Consider the following 25590-nt stretch of genomic DNA (forward strand, 5'->3'; position numbering starts at 1 on the left):
TTGGAAAGAACTACCTGCCCGGTGAAACCCATAGGTCGAAGTTCCTCCCGTATCGTTCGTGAGTCAGTTGTGAGGGCCAAGGGGAATGGAATGCTGGTATACCTGAGTCACGCATCCGCGCTTGTCCAAACCACCTGGATTCAGAGTGGGGGCAGATGAGAAACTTCTATACAGCCAACAATGATTCCAGCTTGGACGCATTGTCCCCCAAGGGCCGCCGGGCCAGTGCGTAGGTACGTGAGATGCGCACCGCCTCCCTGCCAGGCCCTACTGGACAAGGTCCATGGGGTTGTAAAGAGGACCTGCTGGCCAGAGAATGGACAGGGGTGGGGAGTGTGCAGAACAGTACTTTCCCCAGATTCCTGTGTCTGAGACCCTGGCTACCCTGAGCGTCGGGGTTTGTGGGTCCCTCTGGGTGTGTGAATGAGTCAGGGAGGGGCTAAGGAAAAGGGCGGTGCGTACCCACGGCAGCGGAGGGCACTGCAGGGGTCGGGGGCAGCTGGACCATGCCTATAACACAAAGGACGCGGGCCTGCGGCTGGGGACCAACTACGCAGCTGCGCAGGCTCAGTGGGGAGCACCGCGAGGCGCAAACCCCCACCCAGTTCCCGCGGCTTGAGCCGGGTGCTGACCGGGGCGCTGTCCTAGCCCGGCCGCACCAGGTGGACGCCCGGGCGGGCGGAGGGCGCTGAGCGAGACGAGCTGTTCCGACCCGGGCCCGCGGCTCCCTCCACCGCAGCGCCGCGCAGGTAGGGCGGGGCGGGGCCGGGCGCGCTGATGCTGAACGACTGCGCCCCCCAGGCGCCCCTCGGTCATTTACTTCTGTAGCATCCCTTCCTCCTGCTCGTTCATTCCTTCACGTGTTCATTCATCCCCCCGTTTTCTGGTTCCGCGCTCGGCGCCCTGAGCTGCACGGTCATCCGCTCCGATTCGTTTGCCCATCCATCCATCCGCCCATCCATCCATCCATCCATCCTCCGGCTCTCCAGCCCCGCCCTCCGTTCCCTAGGCTGCGCCACCATTCCTTCCTCCCTTCATTCTTCGTTCACCTGCTTCAGGGCTCGCCAGGCCGGTTCCCGCTTCCGAGCCTTTGCACGTGCCTTCCCCGCGCGAGCATCCAGCTTCCCCTCTCACTTGCCAGGTGTGCTCCAAGCCCAGCGCTTCCTGAGACCAAAACCCCCATTGGGCATCTCCTGAGCAGTGTCCCTCCCCTTCTAACACTCAGTATTTTTTTCATCCAGCCGCCAATAGGGGAGAGCCCAGGCCTTGGGGGCTGGGGAGAGACACAAAGGGACTCGTCGGATGAGAGCCAGTTGTTGGCGTGGGAGATGGGGCCTGACTGGGGCGGGGAGCGGGTGACCACAAACCATGGTGAGTAGGCATTCTAGGGGAAAACGTGGAGGACGAGGCTTTCAGGCAGAAAAAGGGCACACAAGGTCAGTGTGAAGACGGTGGGGAGGCTGGAGGAGTGAAGGCAACGACCTTCAGGGATTTGGATACTATCCCAAGATGGGCCGACTCCCAGGCAGGGAGGCCCAGCTAGAGGGGACAGAGGACTGGGCAGCTCCGAAGCACAGGTCTTGGCTGGAGGAATACCCCTGCCAGGCTCCATCCTTAGAAACATGGGAATCCTGAAGGCAGGTCTTCTGGTCTTTGAAGAAACAAAGGTTTTTATTGAATTCTGATGACTTGTAAAAAAAACAAAACAAAACAAAACTGGGGCGCCTGGGTGGCACAGCGGTCAAGCGTCTGCCTTTGGCTCAGGGCGTGATCCCGGCATTATGGAATCGAGCCCCACATCAGGCTTCTCCGCTATGAGCCTGCTTTTTCCTCTCCCACTCCCCCTGCTTGTGTTCCCTCTTTCGCTGGCTGTCTCTATCTCTGTCGAATAAATAAATAAAATCTTAAAAAAAAAAAAACAACTGTGTTGAGAGAAGTATAAATTCACATCTGTAAGAAATAATACAAATAGGTCCCATGTACCCTTTACCCAGTTTTGTCCAGTGGTAGCATTTCACAAAACTGTAGTATGATAACCAGGGTCAAGACCCTGAGTATTTCCACTGCCTCTGATTCCTCCTCTTGCCCTTTTAGCCACACCTACTTCCCTCCTGCCTCCACCCCCTCCTCACCTTTGGTTTTCTGTTTTCTATTTCTACAATTTTGTCATTTCAACAATGTTATATACATGTAATCATATAATAAGTAACCTTTTGAAACTAGCCTTTGACTTCTTTTTTATTAACCCTTTTAATGTGTACAGTTGCTGTTTTTTCATATATTCACATTTTGTGCAACCATCACCAGTCTAATTCCAGAACATTTTCATCACCCTAAAAGAAACTCCATACCCATTAATCAAACTCCCCATTCCTTCTTCCCCAGCTCCTGGCAGCCATTAATCTATTTTATGTTTCTTACAGATTTGCCTCTCCTGGACATTTGAGATAAATAGAATCATATAATGTGAAGTCTTTTGTGTCTTGATTCTTTCATTTAGCATAGTATTTCAAGGTTTATGTATCTTATAGGCTGTATCTGTGTTTCATTCCTTTTTATGGCAGAATAGTGTTTGATTGTAGGTATCCACCACACTTTGTTTATCCATTCATCAGTTGATGGACATTGGCCAGTACCGGCACAGATCTCCATTTTTTTTTTAAGATTTTATTTATTTATTCAACAGAGATAGAGACAGCCAGCGAGAGAGGGAACACAGGCAGGGGGAGTGGGAGAGGAAAAAGCAGGCTCATAGCGGAGGAGCCTGATGTGGGGCTCGATCCCAGAACGACGGGATCAAGCCCTGAGCCGAAGGCAGACGCTTAACCGCTGTGCCACCCAGGCGCCCCAACAGATCTCCATTTTTAAAAAATTTGAAAATACACACAAGATTAAGGAGGGAAAAAATGGAAAAAGGATACCCCAAGGGAGGTCGTATAGCTCTTTGTTTTCATTTGTGCAGTGGCCCCCTGCCGAGAGCTTATGCTAAAGATATAGTAGAAAAACCGGTTTACGAGCCCCGGGGGATATGGCACAGACTGGGGAGTATGAGCAGCTGGGAACCCTAAGCTAGCTCGGGGCAGGAAGCCGCCCACCCAGATACCTGATTTTTCCTGCTGATAACCTGCAGGGTCCTACCAATATAGATAAGAATATGCTTTGCTTTGTTTGCTCAACCTTGATGTTTAAGCCTTTAAGTCTTCCTTTGATTACCCTTGATTGTCTTTGATTGTTTATTGCCAATAAATACGTGAGGCTCTAGCTGCTCCACATGATTGCATTCCAGGGAGTGGTCGGTCCCCTGCTCCCTGGTTTCTTTCACAGCTAACTGGTCTGTGCGTCATTCTTCAAATCGCTGCCTTACCGCTGCCTTACCGTGGCATATGTGTGTGCAAAAAAGCTGCCTGGACACATTTTCATTTATTGCTGGGTCACATGGGAACTCAGTTTAACCATTTAAGGAACCCTGTTAACCATTTAAGGAATTGCCAGGCGTGTTTTCCACATAGGCCACACCATTTTACATTCCCACCAGCATCTGATTACTTTTGAACATTGGAAGCTCATTTAAATTTTTAAAAAAGCATGTTGGAAGGGGGTAGTCAAGCAAAATCTGTCTGCTAGCCAAATCTGGCTGTCCAGTTTGCAGACTTGGGCGTTCTGTGTGGGGGATGAATGAGCCAAGAAGTTGAAGAAGCCGGGGTGGAGGCCCCTGAGAAAAGCAAGGAGGGAGGAGGGGATGGTACAGAAGACCACAGACTGGGCACCTCTGTGTATCTCTCAAGCACATCGACCCACAGGTGGGGACACTTGCTTCCTGACTCGCTGATAGACACAAGCACCCAGGCCCGAAGACCCCACTTATTCCCAGAGGGTCCTCAGGAGGGGCCTTCATGGCCTGGCAGTGCTCACAGGCTCACTTTTGTGTCTCCAGGTCCAGAGGAAGTGCCCTGTCACATGTGGCTGCCCTGCCTGGGAAGGGGAATGATGGCTGCCCAGAGGAGCAAGGCATCAGCTCTGGCCCCTGGGGTCCTTCAGAGCACACCATCCGCAGTGGTGGGTGAACCCAGCTCTGAGACCCCTGGCCAGCGCTTCTGGGGATTCTGCTATGAGGAGTAAGAGGGGCCCCATGAGGCCCTGGTCGGACTCTGAGAGCTATGCCACCAGTGGCTGCAGCCGGAGGCATGCCCCAAAGAGCAGATGCTGGGGCTCCTGGGGCTGGAGCAGTTTCTGGGCGTGCTGCCCCCTGAGATCAACAAATCCAGGGTGGGTCACACAGTGCAGAATTAATCAGTGATGGAGAACCAGCTAATAGCTCCTCGTAAGAGGCAGGATGCACCTCCAGGAGGACCAAATAATGTCAACTCTAGAATATCCAGACCCAGGCAGATTCTACCTGGGCCCTCGTACCTGGGGTGGGCTATGATGGGGAGGGGCCACGCTGGGCTTCCAGGTGGGTCTGGGCCCTGCAGGGCAGAGCTCAGCAACCCTTCAGGGAAAAGGGTCCTGCAGTCTTCAGGTATTTAGAGATGACAGACATGCAGACAGGAAGTCAGTGGGAGGACAGGCCCCTGCCTGGCCTCATCTCCTTCACATCCAACCCAGGAGTGATAGTTACCTCATCTGCTGCCAAGTCCAAGCAGCGGAACACTAAGAACAAGACAGTTATAGGCGCCTCACACTTTTTATTATTTATTTTTATTTTATTTTCCACTTATTGTTTTATTAACTAATTATTTATAAATATTAATATTCATTTAGCCTATCCTACTATTTATTTTATTTTTCATTTTATTTATTTGCATTTATTTGTTATGTCGACACAAAATGAACAAACCTTTTAAAACATTTTAAAGTGAAAGGAAAAGAGTTTTATTTGAGCCCAAGTGAGGATAGTTGCCCATGATGCAGTCTGCACAAAGAAGAGAATGCTCTGGGGAAGGAACATTTGGTATAGGATTATATATGTTTTTATTTTATTCTTTATTTTTAAAGGTTTTATTTATTTGACAGAGAGAGAGACAGCCAGCAAGAGAGGGAACACAAGCAGGGGGAGTGGGAGAGGAAGAAGCAGGCTTCCCACTGAGCAGGGAGCCTGATGTGGGGCTCGATCCCAGTACCCTGGGATCACGCCCTGAGCCGAAGGCAGATGCTTAACAACTGACTAAGCCACCCAGGCTCCCCATGGTTATATATGTTTTTAAGGAGTTACAAATCATCAAGATGAAGGACATTCCAGAAAGTTATAGACTTTATCTTTTTAGTATGTGAAGGTTGTATGACTTCAATCTTATGGGAACCAGAGTTTTTCTGTTTTTCTTATCTTTATGCTTAGAATGTTCCTTTTTTGTTTTTTGTTTGCTTGTTTGCTATTTTAACAAAGTAGACATACAACAAGCACAGCATGTGCTTGGGGGAGAGATAGAGCCCATGCTTTGAGGTTATGTGGAGTCATCTTGATCTTGGTAAAATGTTAAAATATAGCTTCCCTGGGAGCCCTGGAGCAGGGCCCACAAATGTTAAATGCTGAAAATTTCCTTTATCATTTCCTCCTTTTGAGCAATAATTTTTCCTTAGAAAGTATTGGTGATCAACCTTATGTTTGTATGTCCCTTGAAACCAGGGTGTGACTGACTTGTCTGCCCTGCATCCATGAAACATCAAATCCCTAGTTGCTAGATATCTATATCATCTATCTATCTATCTATCTATCTATCTATCTATCTATCTATCTATCATCTATCTATATCAAATCATTCATTCATTCATTCACTTTCATTCGTTTTTACCAACAGTTCCTCGTTGTGAGATAGGGAAACTGAAGAACCCCATGAAAACCTACTTTTTGCCCCTTTTCCTGCTTCTATTCTTGCTAGGACCTGCACCCTCACTTTACACACACCTCAGAATGCAAATAGGGTATGTCTTCCTTGTAGGGGACAAGTAGCTAATGATTTCTCTAGAATAGATAATACCTAAGGAAGGACCAGGTGAGAATGATGGGATGAAGCCATCATATGTGTATCCAGGCCAACGGGGCTAGACGTCTCCACGCCAAGACCCCCTGACTCCAAGGAATAACACCTGGGCCTTCATCTTTATTCTAGTCAGTTCCTGGATGCCTGGGGGACATATCCTAGATCTTCATCCTCAGTAAAAGTCCCCAGACCCCAAACAACGAGGAGACTCATACTCTTTCCCTTTCTGAGTCTCCCAGACACTCCGTCTGTAACTGCTATCTCTGTATCTTCAATAAATTCTGCTTTCACTTCTTGCTGGCTTGCATTTGATTTCCAACCTACATGAAGCCAAGGATCTTCTTATCTGGTCTTGTGGGACCACCTCTGGGTCCCTGAACATGGCCTGCTGGCATCATTTGGGGGGAACTTATGGTACGTAAATGGTGGGAAGCTTAAAAGTGATATATGTTCTCTATTAAAGTCCAATTGATGAGCAAACATAGTATGTGTGCCTGGCTTAGATCATCTGGTATTGCACTTGGAAAAACATTTATAACACAGATACACGGATGGTAAAAGAATTCCAATAAGTACAGTTTGAAGGAACCAATGCAAACTTGGAATAGACTTGAACAGACAGGATGGAAAAATCCAAAGAATCCTTCACATACATCTTGACAAAAGAGTAAGGAAATGTATGATTATTTATGAGGAAAGATGGAGCGTGTGTATTGAGTAAACGTAGATGTCACATATATGTTCTGTATTTATGGATGTTTCTGTGATCTGTCCCACATAATCAACCACGTGGCCCTGCATACACACAGGCCAGCTAAGGAATGTTGTTTGTGAGACTCGTGCTGTGTGAATAACCCTGGGAGCCTGGTTGTTTGAAGTATATTATCTGACCTCTAGGTCAGAACTGGCCCTTCTGGTTTGGGTGCCAAGAGCTACAAATCTTGTCTCACGCTTCCTCCTGCTCCAGGCAGGCCTGGCCCCCCAGAATGGAATCTGGGAGGGAAGGCAGACACACAGAGCCCAGGCTCCTTGAAAATACAGAAACATGATACCACGGAAATGCAGTTCACTCCAAACTGCACGCAGGCAAATGATGTTTAATTTCAAACCCTCTTCTCTGCCCTATAAATATGGCCTTAAAACGGGGATGTCAGTTGGAAGTTTCACCTGAGTGGAGGACACTCAGCCCAGGCCTCTCAGTCAGGACCCCAGCCTGGCTGTGTCCACAGGGCTTCCTCAGCTCACAAGGTTGGATGTTGTAAGTACCCAGTTTTAAGGATTCTATTTATTTATTTGAAAGAGAGAGAGAAAGAGAGAGAGAGAGAGAGAGACCAGGAATGGGGGGAGGGGCAGAGGGAGAGGGAGAAGCAGGCTCCCCACTGAGCCAGGAGCCTGATGTGGGGCTCGATCCCAGGACCCCAGGATCATGACCTGAGCTGAAGGCAGATGCTTAACTGACTGAGCCACTCAGGCGTTCCATGCAACTCTTGATCTCAGGGTTGTGAGTTCAAGCCCCACATTGGGTATACAGATTACTTAAAAATAAAAACAAAAATCTTAAAAAAATTTCTGTGTCTCCTGTCTTTTCCTCTGGGTGCTTTGTAGCCCTCTGGAAGAAGAGCAGGCAGTGGGTTGGGGATTTGATTGAGGATTTCTAGTGTCTGCCTGTCTTCCTCCTCCTTTTCCTCATTATTCTGACCATTGGGAAGGGGGTCAGGTGTCTTAAATTTTTGTTCATCTGTACCTCTTTCAATCCAGTCCCTTCCTATGATGCATCTTTATTATGGAGTAACATAAATGTCTGAATGTAGGAAATTTTATACCAGATCATGTACACTTGAGAAACATTTGGGTTACTTTTTATCCTTTTGAGTTTTAGAATGCCCAATTTTTATAAGCACTCGCCTTTAAACCAATGAAATAGAGCTCCTCTACAAATTCGTTTCAGCAATACCATCCAGAGATAGAGAAAATACTTCCCATTTATAACACACACAGATACATGTACACAAACAAGATGCAAACAAAATTTAGCCTTTGTTTCACAATTATCTGTGCAGAGGACATTAAACGCGCAATTTCCAAATATCCCCCTTTTACGAAAACAAATCTGATGGTAAGATAGCGTTATAATTTATGGATCCATTTATCAGTTATTTTCCATTTCCAGTTAGTACATGGCCCGTTGTGTGCAAAGATACCAAAAGCTACAGCAACAAACAAACCAAATGAAGCCCAGAGTACCTCTGGGGTTGCTGGTTCTTCCCCAAAAGTTGAGGACTTCACTGACTCAACCAAATGGCTTCCTAATTTCTGGTTAGTCTTACAGTTGGCTTTCTGTAATAGTGCACACACAAAAACGAATTGAGGCATGTCAAAAGAACCCCATTGGGGCCACCTGAGACTCAGGTTATCCTTACCTTTTCCCACTGCGGTGAGCACTTGCAAGTAGAGGCTCTGAATGTATGTACAGAGAGCCTGCCTGAGTTTCCTGGGTGGTTGTTGGCTTTCTGGGTGTCGTTCTGGCTTTTGAAGCACAGTTTGCCATTCCTTTTAGTTTTGGTTTTATTTTTAGAATAAGGTTTCAATAAGATCTAAGGATATTAAGAGTGGTGGATCGAGAGGGAGCTGCTTGTCAGTGTTACTTCCACATGGCCGTGATACACTCTCTGTGCCTCTGTTTCTCCTTGTAAGGTCTAGGACCATGGAGGGGCTTGGAGCACCAGGTGATCAATCCTTACTGTGCACCCTGGATGAGCCAATCATTAACTGCCTTATGAGATGGGACATTCCAGTGGGACAGCTACATGTCTGGGGAATATCTTCAGACGCTTCTGCTAGGCTTTCATTCACTTGAAAGCACCATTTAACTCGAAGGGGCAAGTGTCCTTTCTCTTTGGAGCTGAGTTATTCAGTCTCCCATATTTCTAACAAGAAAATTTACTGAAGCCTTCTATATTAATAACATCCATTAGTATAATGCCAAATTAAAACAATCAACCCATCAACTTCCCCTGCACCCAGGTTGTTCCCACCTAGAGGACATTAACGGTAACCTTTAACAGTTCAAATACAAGTCAAGATTGTCAACTCAAATTGAGGAGGTCCAGATAGCAGGACATCACCAGACATACCTGTGAGGTGCTCAGGAGCGGGAGCGACACAGAGGCCCAGGCTCGTACTGAGGGCTGAGTTCTAGATGATTCCCAGGTGATCTCAGGCTAGTTGTTCTGATATTCTGGTGACTATGCCAAGAAATAATGCAAAACGAACAAACCCTTTGAAAATTTGTAAAGTGAAAGGAAAAGTTTTATTTGAGCCCAAGTTAGGGCAGGTGCCCAGGATACAGTCTGCACAAAGAAGAGAGTGCTCGGGGAAGGAACATTTGGCTCAGAGATATACATGTTTTTTTTACAAAAAGACTTACGGGGGGGCGCTTGGCTGTCTCAGTCAGTTAAGGGTCTGCCTGATCAAGCCCGGAGCACGCTCAGCAAGGAGTCTGCTTCCCCCTCCACCCTCCCCCGACTGGTGAGCGGGTGCTCTCTCTCTTAAATAAATAAAAAAATACAATCTTTTAAAAAAATGAGTTACAAATCATCATAATGAAGGACATTCCAGCAAGTTTCAACTTTATCTTATTGTTTTAGTACGTGCAAGTCTGTATGAATTTAATCTTATGGGGCCCAGGGAGGTTTTTTTGTTTCTCTTATCTTTATGTTTGGAATGCTCCTTTTTGTTTTGTTGTTGTTTTAATGAAACAGACATACAATGCGTGCTCAGGGCAGAAACAGAGCCCATGCTTTAAGGTTTTGTGCGGTCATTTTGATCTTAGTAAATGTTAAAGTGTAGCTTCCCTGGGAGCCCTGGAGCCTGCAGGGCCCACAAACATTAAAAGTGGAAAATTTCCTTGATCAGTTAGTATTTATTACATTAATTTAATTTAATTTTTATTTTAAAATTGTATTTCTTGTATTTTAAGTCATTTCACTTGCTAATGTTATTTGTTATAGTTTGCTATTTCAGTATTTTTAAAATTATCATTTTTATTATTTATTGTTTAGTTTATTAATTATGCACAATTATTGATTATGGTTATTGATGAGGCTCCCAGAGGCCTTGGAGTTTTGCCCTTTGTCCCCACCCCCTGCAGGCCCCCCCTTCTGGGAAGGACAAATAATAGGGAAGAGGTCAATGCCCCTTGCTGCCCCCTTGCCGCCCTCGCCCTGGCTTGGGCTTTATCACCCCAGACATTCACTGGCTGGAGCGAGGCTGAACATCATGTTCACACTTGGGGCCTTCCTGATGTTCTGGGGTGAGATGCTGGGGCCGGGGTTCCTTGGGGAGGGAGGGAGGAGGAGGGATAGGAATGGGGGCCTCACACGTGCGGTCTCTACAGGTCTCTCACTGGGCCCAGCGACTGAGGCGGCCATAGGTGAGTCTGGGGGGGGGTCTCAGGGGAAAGTGGGCACCTGCAGAGGGGGGCCCCTGTCCTGGGCCCCAGCACTGACCTCCACCCACCACGCAGCATTCGAGACCCGGCCAAACCTGTGGGCAGAGGCTGAATCGCTGCTGGAGCCCTGGGCCAACTTGACGCTGACGTGCCAGGCCCGCATGAAGACCCCTGCTTTTGAGCTGTTCAAGGATGGGGTAACCCAGGAACTTGTGCACCTTAATGTACCCGCCATGGAGCACCGGTTCCTGCTAGGAGCAGTGACAAGTGACACCTGGGGCCTCTACCGCTGCCGCTCTGGCATGGGCAGAGGATGGACCCAGTTGAGCAACCTCGTGGAGGTGACTGGAGCAGGTGAGCAGGGGCCTTAACAGAGCCACGAGATAGTGGGGAGAGGGCTGCTGGGGAAGCCTCCCTTCCTCCACTCCTCACTCTCCTGGTCCTGCTTTTCTGACATGGGGGTGCGGGTGGCTGGGGGGGGTTCCCTGAACAGCTAGGTGGCCTTTGGCAAGTCATCTGACATCTCCGATCCTGTTTCTTCAACTGTAAAATGAGGACGATGTTTGCACTGATCCCAGAAGGTTCTGAGAAATATATAAATGACTGAATCCCCAGAAAGTCCTTGGGAAAAGCTCAGCACATTTCCCTTAACATATCTTCTTCTTGTTTAATGCCCCTGTCTCCTCCTGTCCCTGCCTCCCTTTCCTCTATCAATGTCTTCCATCTTCCTGGCTCCCTCATATTTATTTTCTTCCTTCCTTCCTTCCTTCCTTCCTTCCTTCCTTCCTTCCTTCCTTCCTCCCTCCCTCCCTCCCTTCCGATTTATTTACATTAGAGAGAGCGAACATGCATGGGGGAGGAGCAGAGGGAGAGAGAGAGAGAGAATCCTTAAGCAGACTCCCCACTGAGCGTGGAGTACCCCTGAGCGTGGAGTACCCCCCCCCCACCGCCCCCCCGCCCAGATCGTGACCTGAGCTGAAATCAAGAGTCAGAAGCTCAACCCAGTGAGCCACCCAGGTGGCCCTCCCTCCCATTTTCATGAGTGTGGAAGTCCAGGTCTGGCTGGGCCTTGCATGTCTCCCAAGACATTCAGAACCACCCATCAACCCTGTTCCACCCGCAGAGTCCCTACCACCACCTTTGCTCTCAACTGAGCCCGTGTCCTGGATCACGCCGGGTCTGAAGACAAAGCTGCTGTGCCATGGAGGGTTTCATGGCATGACCTTCCTGCTGAGGCGGGAAGGTGATGATCAGTTTTTGGAGGTGGCTGAGGCCCCTGAACACGCAGAGGCCACCTTCCCAGTCCATCAGCCTGGCAATTACAGCTGCAGCTACCGGACCCACGAAGCAGGTGTGCCCTCGGAGCCCAGTGCTACTGTGACAGTCGAGGAGCTGGGTGAGTGTGTGGGCCATCCCAGAGGGCTTCCTGGGGTAGGAGGCTCCTGGAGGACAGAGCTGCGTTTACCTTGATCCCCAATCCTGAATACCCTTGCCCAGGACTGGGTCTGGGGAACAGCGGTTACAAGGCTGGGTGGATCACACCTGACCTGAATACTGACACTGAGGCGCCATGGGGGGCCTGGGAATGGGCCACAAAGAAGGGTGTCCCTGGGGCTGCCACAGAGAGGGCAGAAGTCTAGAGGTCTGGCTGACCATAACCTTCTCAGGAACAGTTGAACAGCGGGGGTATCCGAGACCCTAGCCCCAGCAGCCCTCCTGCCTTGCAGAAGCACCGTTGCCACCCACGCTGAGTTTCCGGGGAGAGTCTGCAGCTGTCCTGCGCTCGGGCGCTGGCGCGAGCCTCACCTGTGTGGCGCCCCTGAGCGGCGTGGACTTCCAGCTGCAGCAGGGCGAGAAGGAGCTGCTAGTACCCAGAAGCTCCACCAGCCCAGACCGCATCTTCTTTGACCTGAACGCAGTGGCTCTAGGGAACGGCGGTCTCTACACCTGCCGCTATCGGCTGCATGGCGAGCAAACCTGGTCCTCTGACAGTGCGCCTGTCGAGCTGCTGCTGAGCGACGGTAAGCCTGGCAGCCACAGGCCGGGACATGGGCATGGGGGTGGGAGGGCCAGAGCGCTCTGCTCAGGGGCAGGGAGCCAGAGGAGGGACCCAGGGAAGGGTCTCGCAGAACTGCAGCTCTGGTTGGGGCCCAATCCCAACTCATCCGCCCAGCCTCAGTTTTCCTAGCTGAGAATGGGACAATGAGCTCAGCAACCCCAAGGCTCCAATAAGAATAACTGGGTCAACAGGCAAATCTGGCACAGGTCATGCAGGCACCGCCACCTAGCCCGGGGTCCCCTCTTGCCTCCTGGGTCTGGGTAGGCGTCCCGAGGTCTCTTTGTTGAAGGGAGCCAGGCTGGGGGCTGCAGGGCCTGCCAAGGACCGGGAGCATCGACCCCAGGAGAGGATCCCCGCCCGCGGGGGAGCACGCATGCTCCTGCAACCGCAAATCCTGGGCTTGGTGACAAAACTCGACCCCTTCTCCACGTCTGTTTTTATAGACAAATTAATAAGGAATAGTGTAGGACTGTGTGTGAGGGATCGGTGAGGTCTGGAGGGTGATGTAGTTTTAGGCGGAGGGGGGCCAGCGGGCCTCCTGGGGGGGAGCAGAGGGGGCCGGGCTGACTCTTTCAGGCAGAAGGCGCGAGGCTGGATCGCATGTGAAGCCCAAGACTTCCTCTCGGCGTCCGGATCAGCTCGTGTCCTCCGCGCAGAGACGCTCCCGGCGCCAGAGCTCTCCGCCGAACCCGCGACTCTACACCCCGCGCCAGGCGCGCTGGTGCAGCTGCGGTGCCGGGCACCCCGGGCCGGCCTGCGCTTCGCCCTGGTGCGCGAGGACGCCAAGCGCCGAGTGCACGCTGTCCTGAGCCCCGCGGGGACAGAGGCCACCTTCGAGCTGCGGGACGTCTCGGTGGTGGACTCCGCCAACTACAGCTGCGTCTACGTGGACACGGCGCCACCCTTCGAGGGCTCGGCGCCCAGCGCGGTCCTGGAGCTGCGTGTAGATGGTGAGCGGGCGGGGGGCCCCCAGCCGTGAGCAAATGATGGTGCAGAAGGGAGCATACTGGGCCTTGGTTCTGCCCGCACAGCAGACCAATGGAATTTCGGCTGCCGATGGTCTAGGGGATCACTTGGCATTTGGCTTATTTCCCCTGTGCTCTCTGCCGGGAGCACCGTTTCCCTATTTCTTCCTATTTCCCTATTTCTTCCTTTCCCTCACCGGTACTGAGGCCCTGACTGCCAAATGCTGGGGATCCCAGGAAGTCTCAGAGCAGGCCCGGCTCTAGGGAGCTTGCAAGGTCTTGGGGAAGAGGGTGACGCGGAGGATAAGAGGAGGAGCCATGTCCGTTCAGGCCCAGGAAAAGGAGAAAAGCTGTGTGAGGACAAAGGGTAGCATCCTGGAGGGATGGTGCAGCCAGCAGGACTGGGTTTAGCGGGAGCCAGGAAGGCGGAGGGGGCTGGGGCAGCTGCTACCTGAGGGGAGGACCTCACTTGACGGACTGGGCTGCTCCGCCCAGGACCCCCTCCCCGGCCAAGGCTCCAGCCCCTGTGGAGTGGGGCGGTGGTTCCCGGACGCGATGCCGTCCTGCGCTGTGAGGGCCAGGTGCCCGACGTCGTGCCCGAGGTCACCTTTGAGCTGCTGCGGGCAGACGAAGAGGAGCCTTCAACCACGCTCTGGACCAGCCACCCCTCAGCAGACCTTGTATTGACCTATGTGGGGCCCCAGCACGCAGGCAACTACAGCTGCCGCTACCGCTCGTGGTCGCCGAAACCCTTCGTGTCTGAGCTCAGCGACCCGGTGGTGCTCCAGGTGGCAGGTGAACTTTTTCCTCTGGTTCTGTGAGCTGGGTTCCTCTTTCTGCCCTTTGCCCAGATTGTGCCCTCTACCAGGAGGGTCCCTTCCCTGCACCTCCTCCCAGCACATGGGCTAGTGTGCCTAGTCTGCTGGGGTTATGAGGGAAGTTGCAGGCAGGGAAAGGACACGTGCAAAGGCCCTGGAGCAGAGAGTGGTTTGGTCAGCTAGAGCACCTAGAGGGAGGCCTAGGTATGGGAGGGGTCTTGGCTGGCAGCTGACCAAGCTACTTCCTTCCTGAGGGGTCTCAGTGAGGTCTGCCCTGATTTCACGAGGGAGGAGGACACATGATGCCTCACTCCCCTACCATTTCACTTCTGTCAAATTTGTCTAGGAAGTTGACCCAGCTGCAGACGCAGGCCGCTAATGGTATCTTTGGCAAGTAGTTTCTCCAGTCTGGCTCTGAACCCTCATGCTGCAGCTAGAGGCTGGACTCCCCCTGGAAGTGCTGGACTATCCCCTCATTCCTCCTGGAAATCAATAAAAATGTGAAGAGAGACTTTAAAAGGTCTCCTCGGCTAATGGCAGCCCTGGTGCAGAGGGCTGTACTTCCAGGGCTGAAGGAAGTGGGCTGGGATCTTGTGTCCTAAAGGTGGACGCGGGCTCTGGGTTATATCCTCCTGAGGATATAGAGGCTAAGGACTGGCTACTTGGGGCCATATTTTTCAAGATTACCTTTTGCTTTCTTCAAGCTGCCTCCTACTGCCCAGGCAGCTCTGCCTGGTCCCCAACAGGTCTGGGTAGGTAGCTCCCCAGACATAGCCAACCCCACCTTGACTAAATGGGTCCCCACACTGGGAGGCACTGCAGAGATGCTGCATTTTGTAGTTTTGTTTTCTGGACTGCGTGGCCACCAGCTGCTGGGGCTGGAGTCTGTCCCCAAAGGCTAGGTCTCTCACATTGGAGATTGAAACTGTTGTAGGAGTGGGACTCCTCTTTATTCTTTTCCACTTCCCCTCAGATCTAAGGCCCTATGCCTGACCCAATACCCCCCTGGACCATTTCATTGCCCAGTCCACTTAGAGCTTGGCCCTCAAGGTACAGGCATACCAGTGTGTATTAGCATTATTAACTAATAGTTAATACATTTTGTTTAAGGAATTTTCCTATTTCATCTGAGTGGTCTGATTTACTGGTATAGAGTTGTTCACAATGTTCCTGTATTCATTTAATGCTTGATATTGTGTCCCTTCTACCCACCCCCCCCACTACTCCCCCTCTGTCAGTCTAGCTAGGGGTTTATCAGTTGTATTACTCTTTTCAAAGAACTAATTAACTTTTGGATTTGTTCATTTTTTCTATGGTCTCTATCTTGTGGATCTCTACTTGTATCATTATTATTCTCTTATACTTCTGAAGTAATTTGTTTTTTTTTTCACTTTCTTCAGGAAACAAACATCATTGATTTCTTGGGGGTAAACATCAGTAACAGCTCATTATTAGGCTTAAAAACAAGTTTGTAATAGTTTAAATATTAGTAAATTACTTCTTTGTGGATAAAAAATAATTGGCAATATTTAATTTTTTTAAAAGATTTTATTTATTTATTTGACAGAGATAGAGACAGCCAGCGAGAGAGGGAACACAAGCAGGGGGAGTGGGAGAGGAAGAAGCAGGCTCATAGCGGAGGAGCCTGACATGGGGCTTGATCCCACAACGCGGGGATCACGCCCTGAGCTGAAGGCAGACGCTTAACCGCTGTGCCACCCAGGCGCCCCTACAATATTTAAATACTGGCAACTTCATCAATTATATCCAGTTGGTTGGTGGTGTTTAGTTTTTCTGTATCCTGATTTCCTATCTGCTTATTTTGTTGATTCTAGAAAGAGGGTGTAGACATCTCCAATTATAATTATGAATTTATTTACTATTTTCTCCCAGTTCTATCAGTTTTTGCTTCCTATATTTTAGGGCTTTGTTGTTAGATAGATATATATTTGGAATTGTTATGCCTTCTTGGTGGATTGACCTTTATCATTATGTAATGTCCCTCTTTATCCCTGGTAATTTTCCTTCTTCTGAAGTCTACTTGGTATGGTATTAATATAGTCACTCTAGCATTCTTTCATCAATTTTTCTATTATATATCTTTCTCCATCCTTTTTTTCAATTAATTTTTTTGAGTATAGTTGACATACGTTACATTAGTTTCAGGTGTACAACAGTGATCTGACAAGTTTATACATTATGCTATGCTCACAAGTATAGCTACCATCTGTCACCACACAATACTATTACAATGTCATCGACTATATTGCTTATGCTGTGCCTTTTATTCCTGTGACTTATTTATTCCATAATTGGAAGCCTGTACCTCCTACTCCCCTTCACCCTTTCAAACTTACCTATGTCATTACATTTAAAGTGGGTTTATTTTTTTAAGAGAATTCATTCCGCAAAACTCTTTTAATTGGTGTGTTTAGATCATTTACATGTAATATAATTACTGATATATTTGGATTTGGGTCCACCTTTTTCTTTTCTTTTTTTTTTTTTAAAGATTTTATTTTTATTTATTCGACAGAGATAGAGACAGCCAGTGAGAGAGGGAACACAAGCAGGGGGAGTGGGAGAGTAAGAAGCAGGCTCATAGTGGAGGAGCCTGATGTGGGGCTCGATCCCGTAATGCCAGGATCACGCCCTGAGCCGAAGGCAGACGCCCAACCGCTGTGCCACCCAGGCGCCCCCACCTTTTTCTTTTGTTTTCTTTGTTCCTTCTGTTATCTGTTTCCCTTTACCTGCCTTCTTTTGGGCTGTTTAAATATTTTCTAGAGCTACATTTTATTTATGTATTTTAAAAAGATTTTATTGACACGGAGAGAGAGAGAGATAGTGGAGCACCAGCGGGAGTGGGGGGGAGCAGAGGGAGAGGGAGAAGCAGGCTCCCAACTGAGCAGGGAGACCGACATGGGGCTCGACCCTGAGATGATGCCCTGAGCCAAAGCAGATGCTCAACTGACTGAGCCACCCAGGTGCCCCTTATTTTATTTTTAAAAACATTTTATTTATTTGAGAGAGAGAGAGAGTGAGAGAACACAGGCAGGGGAAGTGGCAGAGGGAGAAGCAGGCTCCCCATTGAGCAGGGAGCCTAATGTGGGGCTCAATCCCAGGAGTCCTGGGATCATGACTTAAGCTGAAGGCAGATGCTTACTAAACCACTCAGGTGCCTCTAGAGCTCCATTTTAATTCATGTACTGGGTTTATCTCTTTGTAGTGTGTGTGTGTGTGTGTGTGTGTGTGTGCGCGCGTGCATGTGCGTGACATTTCTCTAGGGATTACAATATGCATACCTCACTCTTCACAGTCTACATAGAATTAATATTATACCACTTAAAGTGAAATGTAGAAACCTTATCACTATATAGGTCTCTTTACCCTCCCCTCTAATTTTTTAAAAAATTTTGTACACTAATGGTTCTTCTTTGGGATGTAATGTATATGCATTAAAATATACAAATCTCAAATATATCACTGAATGAATTTTGATACTCTCCCCTCTTTATGTTGTAGTCATATGTACTACATCGATATACACTGAAAACTACCAATGTTATAAATGTTTTCTTTTTTTAAAAGATTATTTATTTATTTATTTAATGTGATAGAGAGACAGTGAGAGAGGGAACACAAGCAGGGGTGGGTGGGAGAGGGAGAAGCAGGCTTCCCGCTGAGCAGGGAGCCCGATGCGGGGCTCAATCCCAGGACTGCTTAACGACTGAGCCATCCAGGTGCCCCATAAATTTTGTTTTCAACAGTCATGTATATCTTTTTTTTTTTTTTAAACACTCATGTATATCTTAAAGATCAAATATTTCCAATGTGTTACTCTTTCTTCATTACCAAAGTTCCAGTTTTCCTTCTGCTATCACTTCCCTTCTACCAAAACAACGCTTTTAGCCCGCTGGCCAAAGATTGTTAGTTTTGCATCATTTGAAAATGTTTTTATTTTGCTCTCCTTCTTGATGTGTATTTTCATTGAATATAGAATTTTGGATTGACATGTTTTTCCAGCACTTTAAACATGTTGTTTCTCTGCCTTCTGGTTTTCACTTTTCTGACAAGAAACCCATAATTTTTTGCATTGATCTTTATAGGGCACATAGTTTTTCACAGACTGTTTTCAAAATTTTAAAATTTGTTTTCAGCAGTTTGATTATGATGTGTCTAGGCATGGATTTCTTTGAGATTATGCTCTTTTGGGTTCATTGAGATTTCTGAACCTGTAAATTGATACCTTTTGCCAAATTGAGAAAGCTTCCAGTAATTATTTCTTTAAATATTCTCTCTGCTATTATCACAAAGAATGTGGTAGCATTTCCAACTACATGTATAGTCTTATCAGTTCCTGTGACTCTGTTCCCTAATAAGGATGTCATGAGCTGTCTGGTTCCAAACTATCACATCTTCCTAACACACTGTTTTTATAAAAACAAACAAACAAACAAACATAGTGATCCTATGACGCTAAAATGGTTTTTTTGTGTCAACACCTATTTTGTTGAAATTAATATAGCTCTGTTGTCGTTCTTCAGATTCATGTCTGCCTTATAAATCCTTTTCTATTCCTCTGCCCTCAAGTTTCCCATTTTATTTTTTTTTATTTTTTTATTTTTATTTTTTTTTTTTTTAAAGATTTTATTTATTTATTAGATAGAGATAGAGATAGAGACAGCCAGCGAGAGAGGGAACACAAGCGGGGGGAGTGGGAGAGGAAGAAGCAGGCTCATAGCAGAAGAGCCTGACGTGGGGCTCGATCCCATAACGCCGGGACCACGCCCTGAGCTGAAGGCAGACGCTTAACCGCTGTGCCACCCAGGCGCCCCAGGGTTTCCCATTTTAGATGTGTTTCTTCTAAAGAACATATGTCTGGATTTGAAAGAAATCCAGTGTTAGTATTTTCTTCTTACTTGGCTTGTTGAATATAGTGGCGCTTATTGAAATTACTGACATATTTGGATAGGCTTTCAAATCTCAGTGTCTCCAGTCTCTGGCAGTGTAAACTTGGCCACGTCCCTCCTCTATAAAATGGGGATGGTCATCCTGCCCTCAGAGTGTTGTGAGATGATGTACATAGATTATTTGGCAGACTGAACAACACATGTCGATCCTTAATAAAGATTCCTTTTTCCCCTTGACTTCCTCCCCCTTTAGACAAACATGGGAAGACACGTATGTCATGACAAAGTGGGTGCTGGAGATGCTCAAAGCACCAAGGGGTGGAGATTCAGCTCTTCAGTGCCAAAGACCAGGAAAGTGGGGGGCAGAAAGAGGTGGAGATTGATACTACAAGCCAGTGGCCAGGTCCTGGGTTGGGTGCTGCACAAGGCAGGTCACCTTATTCCTGCTTTACAGATGAGCAGGTCACTGAGGTTCAGGGAAGTCACTTATCTGAGGTCCCAAGAGCAGCCCTGGGGAGGAGTGGGGCTCTGCAGCCTGACTTTATGCCCATATCTTTTCCACTGCCTGCAGGCTTGTTGGAGGCCTGTGTGATCATTTCACTAGGAACATGTATCTCTCATCTCTGAGCTTTTCCCTATGTCTGTCAACTTTCTCTGAGTCTCTCAGCCTTGGTCTCACTATAAGTGGCAGTCTCGTGTGTGTAGGTATATCTGGGACTTTCTCAGAGATACTGACACAAGATCTCTGTCTCCCTGGCTCTCAACCTGCTGTTCTGAACCTCGGGTCTGTGTGACGCTGTTTACTTGTGACACAGAGGGAATGAATTCAAGACACAGGGAGAAACACAGGGAGAGATGGTGACAATGAGCAGTACAAAACAGTATGGCAGGTCAAATGGTTAACATGTGATGGGATCATCACAGAAAGAAAGGAAGACTGACACCCTGATTGTTAAGAACATAGGCTGTGACATCCAGTTACAGACATGGACCCTGAAAGAGGGCCAGGGATATAGAACTGTGAGAGAAGGCCAAAGACAGCACTGACAGCAGGCTGGCAAGCACTGAGTCCAGGTGGATTCTGGGGTGACAGAAAGGGCAGACTCAACATGGTAACATTTTATTGTGGCCACTGTATGCCAGCCTTGTCTGAGTGCTCGGGCTCTGGGAAAATCAGATTGTTCTTGCCCTGCAGGGTGCTGGGGAGACAGTAATGTAGACCTATGTCAGGTCACAGGGTGGAGCATGGTGACTGCCTCCAGGAAGGCACCAGTCACAGTATATTTATTCAACCCACTGGTCAGAGCCTCTTGCATTCTGTGCTACAGATATGGAGAATAAGACACGGCCCCTGCTCTTGGAAGCTCAGTGTCTTTGGGAAACAGATGGCAAGCTCTGTAAGCAGTAAATACAACATGGTAGGAAGTTACAGAGAAGTTAAGGAGGTGCTCTGGAAGTACAGAAGGCAAGCTGAAGTCTGCTCAAGGAAGTAAGGGAGGCTTTGTGAGGGAGGGATATGTGAAACATCTGGTAGGCAAGAGGAGAGGAGGTTTCCAGGCACAGATACAGAGGCACATAGGTGGAAAAATTATGGCTTCTTTAGGAACCACAAGTAGTTCCGCATGGCTTGTCTGTGGAAGGTGGGACTACTACAGTACGAGATGAGGCTGGGGGCCAGGTCACACATGATCATGAATGGCAGGGAAGGAGTTGGACATATATTCCAAAGGGCAGTACTTTGAAACCATTTTCACATCACTGCACACACAGAAAAATGACAGTATTCACATGCACATACAAGGGTACCTGGAGAGGTGGTTTGGGGCCAAGACTTATGTTGTGGCATACTTGTAACCCATTCAGGAAGCTTTGCCACAGAAGGTGATGCACTGGAGAGCTTTCCACTATGGCGTGACACAATCAGGTTTGGATTACGAAAGGAGCTCCCTGGAGGCTCGTGTGGAGAATGAAACTGGGGGAGGTCAGGGGAGAGAACGAAGGGAGGAGACCCCAGCTGGAATCCAGAGGAGAGGTGATGAGGGCTCACAGAAGGTGACAATGGTGAAGACAGATTAGAGGTGAGTTTTTGGTAAAACCAACAGGGCTGATGACTGGTGGGATGTAGAAGGAGAGGGCAAAGAGAAACAGGTGCTGGGCAAGCATCATGCTGAACCCATGATTAAGGAGAATGTGGGAGAGACTGAGGGCCTGGAGAAGGCCTCACAGAAGAGGCAGCCTCACAGGCTGGCCTTGGAGTTAGACGTGAATAGGTGGAGCGAAAGAGGAGGTGTGAAGGCACAGAGGTGGGCATGGGATGGCATCCCTCCTGGGCTAAGCAGGAGAGGAAAAGGCAAGAAGAGCAGCTACATGGGAACATGAAGGTGGAACCTTTCTGCCCAGAGAATGCTGGGACCACTGAGTCCCGACAGAAACTTCACCCCAATTGCCCTGGCTCTGAAGACCAATCCAAGTCCTCAGCTCAGCTGTCCTCTCTCTGAGATGGGCCTGAATGGAGTATGGAGGGAAGCAGGATCTTTCTGGAAGCTTCTCCAGCTGGCCTGAATACCTTTGCGTTCATCAGGCACCTCCATCTGGGTTTCCAAACACAGAGTTGTTCCCAGACAGCCCCAGAGTCTGCCCTGAAGCACCTTATCATTTTAGGGTACTCTTTATTCTTTTGAAACTTAGGGTTTCTCCTAGATGTTGAGCCTCTGAGGGAAAGTTGTTCTGTGTCCCAAGGGGTTTCTTTAGTTACTGCAGTACCGTGATGTGGATCCTCAGGTGAACCATGAGGGCTGAGCTGCGGCTAAAGGCCTTCCCACAGTCGCTGCACTTATACGGCTTCTCTCCTGTGTGGATCCTCTGGTGCTCAATGAGGGAGGAGCTCTGTGCAAAGGCCTTCGGACAAACCTTACACTGATATGGCTTCTCTCCAGAGTGGATTCTCAGGTGGCGGATCAGAGCTGAGCAGTCACTGAAGGCTCTCCCACAAGCGTCACACTTGTAGGGCTTCTCCCCAGTGTGGATGCGCTGGTGCTGAGTCAGGTGGGTGCTCTGGCTGAAGGCCTTCCCACACTCATCGCACTCATAGGGCCTCTCCCCCGTGTGCACCCGCTGGTGCTGAGTGAGATGGGTACTGCGGCTGAACATTTTGCCACATTCCCCACACTTGTAGGGTTTTTCTCCAGTGTGGATCCTCTGATGCTGAGTCAGGTGGGTGACCCGGCTAAAGGCCTTCCCACATTCTTTACACTCATGGGGCTTTGCCCCTGTGTGGATGACTTGATGCTGGGCCAAGTGAGTGCTCCGGCTGAAGGCTTTCCCACACTCACTACAGGTGTAGGGTGTCTTCCGAGAATGGCTCTTCTGGTGTGTCTCGAGGGCTGAGGGACTCTGGAATGTTTTCCCACATTTGCCACACTTGGAAGACTTCTTCCCTGAGTGTATGCATGGAGGCTCTGTCCTATCACCATCCATTGGATCAAATTTCTCTTCTGGTGTCTTCTCCTGTGAGGTGAAATTTGGCCACACATTGGGACTATTCCCCAAGGCACCAGATTCACAGCTGGGCTGGTCAGTGGGAACATCCTTGCGAGGCTCCGAAGTTTTCCTGAAATGCATCTCTTGGGGGACAGACTTTGTCCAGATTCCCCCGAGAGTCCTGCCTGCCTCTCTGAGCTGCCCTCAGGTTCACAAGCATCACCAAAGGTGGGTCCCAGGGAAACACCGACCAGAAGGGTTTCAGTGGTCCTGTCTAATGGCATTGACTCTTCCAAATCACTCTGCTTGCAGCTTGCCTCTGAGAGCTTGGCTCCCGGGTCCCATCCTGAAACAATCCAAACCACAGCATCACCACTCTTTCCACACAGGGCTCCCCCCACTTGGCCTGGGTCCTGGTCTCACTCTATAGGGGAGACACAGCCACTCCTGACATCTGGCCCCATTTCCAAAGGGAAGTTTCTCATTTGGTGTCCTGAGTGGCAAAAGGGCATAGGGCTGTCTTCCCACACCATCGAAAACTGGATCACAGATTTCGATCCTCCCTCTCCCCAAACTCTCCATTCTTCAAGGCTGCTGATTTTGGCTCAAGTGTCAGAAGGAAGACCCTGAGGTGGAGCTGAACTGAAAGAGTGAAAGTGAGACCAAGTAAGCAGGCATAGGGGTTTGTCCTTGCCAAGTGCCTGCGTACTCGCTCCTTCTGGGCAGGCTCCAGCTCTCAGTGCCTTCCCCCTGGACCTAGACGGCCTACTGAGCATTATCTGCAGGTGCTCAGTAAATACTGGCTGAATGAGGGAATCAATGCCAGATGCTGACAACTGTACAATTTTCTACAGTAGACTCTACCTTGAGCCCTAAGTAGACAACTACTGCTGAGGGTGTGTGGGCGACATGCCCACCTGGCCTCCCTAAGACCTCGGGAGGCCTGGGAGAGTGTGGTTAAAAGGTAGCTAGGGGGCGCCTGGGTGGCTTAGTCGTTAAGCGTCTGTCTTCAGCTCAGGTCATGATCTCAGGGAGCCTGCTTCTTCCTCTCCCACTCCGCCTGCTTGTGTTCCCTCTCTCGCTGGCTCTCTCTCTCTCTGTCAAATCAATCAATCAATCAATCTCAAAAAAAAAAAAAAGGTAGATAGAGACTGGGTTGTGTCTGAGGTAGTAGCATGCCTGAACTGACCTTTGAACTGAATGGACTCTTGATGGGTGCACAGGGCACCTGGGGACACCTAATAGCATCAAGTACTGGATAGATTCCAGGAAGAGATGGGAGAGGTAAACAACTGCTGCTTGAGTCCATAATGGGGCCCCAGCTCTGCCACTAGCCACCTCCAGGGCCTTAGGCAATCTTACTTTTCTGGCCCTGCTTCCCCACCTGTATGAGACACTATACTGCTCCCCAGGGCTGCTGGTCATTCTTAGGCTCTTGTTATGTGCTAGTCTCCAAGTACATGGGTCATTTCCATTGCCTCATTTCAGCTTCAGTCTGCTCTCACAAGGACATACTGCAAAAACTGCACTTCACACAAGGAAACTGAGGCCCAGCAGAAGGAAGGTCTTGAGTAACTAACTGGTATAACTGGTATATCACACAGTTAGCTAGCGGCCAAGTTGAGATTTCAGCTGAGCCCTCCTCTAAGCCCACAGATGTCCTCCTGACTCCCCCGCCTTCGCAGCCACCTGCTTGGTCCCAGATCCTCCTTTCTTCCTCTATTCTAGAAACATCGCACAACCTGCTCTTCCCAGAATGCATTGGTCCATATCGTACAACTGGGCCTTCATCCCCACCATTCCCTCTGCCTGGACTGCCAGCTCCTTCTTGTCTCACTGCCATATTGCCTTTCTCTGAAAACTTCGACCCTGCAGGAGGATGGGGCCACTGCCCCCCTCCTCCCTGTCCCTGTGACCTCTGCCTGGGCATAGCTGATGGGGCCAAGGGAAGGCACATGACCAACCTCTCCAGAAAGGTCTGTTTTTCAAGTTGCTAGGAAAAAAAAAAATCATCCTAACAGCCACAGTTTCTTTTCCACTGTGTTTCATCTGTGCCAGGCACTGACATTGAGGTAGGTATTATGACTGCAATTACCATTTTATTGACAGGGAAACAGAGGCACAAGAAAGTCACATGACCAGGAGGAAGAAGAGCAGTTGTTGGATCTACCAAGCCTTGATCATATTTAGGTTCCTCCTACCCAGAGCACGCCTCCTCCCTGGTCCTGGTATACACACACTATCTGTTACCATCGCACCGGGTTGGGCCGGGCCAGGCTCTTCTGGGAGGAGCCTTCACTCCCTGCTCTTGACTGTCCTAGGGCTGTACCCTCCCTGCATCCTATAGGACCTTCCTGGGCTGGGACATTTGTGTGTGTCCCCCAGAGCAACAGTGTCCACTCTAGCTAAGTACAGGTCTGACTCATCCAGATCCTAGAGGGCCAGCAGAGGGAGGATTCAGAAGGGACACATGGAGACACCTGGCATTTCTGTCACCCCCAACCCCACAGGCTTCCAGCCCCCAGCAGCCTGGTTTTCCTTGCTCATGTTAGTCCCTGGGATCTGGTCAGCCAAAAGACAAGCACAAGACCCCAACCAGTTCGGTGGGCCTCAGCCCAGGAACCATTTACTGCTCTCCCCTTTTACAACACATGAGCCTGGGTTGCTGAGCCAACTTTGTCTCCAATGAGGATAGAAGCTACTTAAGAGTAAAGCTAGGGGTGCCTGGGTGGCTCAGCTGGTTAAGTGTCTGCCTTCGGCTCAGTTCATGATCTCAGGGCCCTGGGACTGAGTCCCCCCTCGGGCTACCTGCTCAGTGGGGAGTCTGCTTCTCCCTCTTCCTCTGCCCCTCCCTGTTGCTTCTGTGCGTGCTCACTCTCAAAAAAAAAAAAAAAAAAAAAAAAAAAAAAAAATGTAGGCAAACCCAACTG

At 49.1% G+C, this 25590-nt stretch overlaps 2 protein-coding genes across 2 annotated transcripts in view; one reads left to right on the top strand and one right to left on the bottom strand.

Moving 5' to 3' along the window:
• The first annotated feature begins 165 nt into the window (after window positions 1-165).
• On the top strand, window positions 166-15789 carry A1BG (alpha-1-B glycoprotein). Its single transcript, XM_034639373.1, has 10 exons — window positions 166-233; window positions 3935-4056; window positions 10129-10290; window positions 10375-10410; window positions 10504-10782; window positions 11552-11824; window positions 12156-12449; window positions 13144-13437; window positions 13948-14247; window positions 14617-15789. Exons 1-10 carry the CDS (start codon window positions 181-183, stop codon window positions 14622-14624), a joined length of 1821 nt encoding a protein of 606 aa, XP_034495264.1. The 5' UTR covers window positions 166-180; the 3' UTR covers window positions 14625-15789.
• Window positions 15790-19108: 3319 nt separating this feature from the next.
• Window positions 19109-25590, bottom strand: part of ZSCAN22 (zinc finger and SCAN domain containing 22) — an 11145-nt gene continuing 4663 nt past the window's right edge. Inside the window, 2 exon segments of the mRNA XM_011234610.3 lie at window positions 19109-22827; window positions 22830-23006. Coding sequence (XP_011232912.1) covers window positions 21932-22827; window positions 22830-23006 — 1073 coding nt within the window. The 3' untranslated portion in view covers window positions 19109-21931.

This window comes from Ailuropoda melanoleuca, chromosome 12 (assembly GCF_002007445.2).
Source record: "Ailuropoda melanoleuca isolate Jingjing chromosome 12, ASM200744v2, whole genome shotgun sequence".
Lineage (NCBI taxonomy): Eukaryota > Metazoa > Chordata > Mammalia > Carnivora > Ursidae > Ailuropoda > Ailuropoda melanoleuca.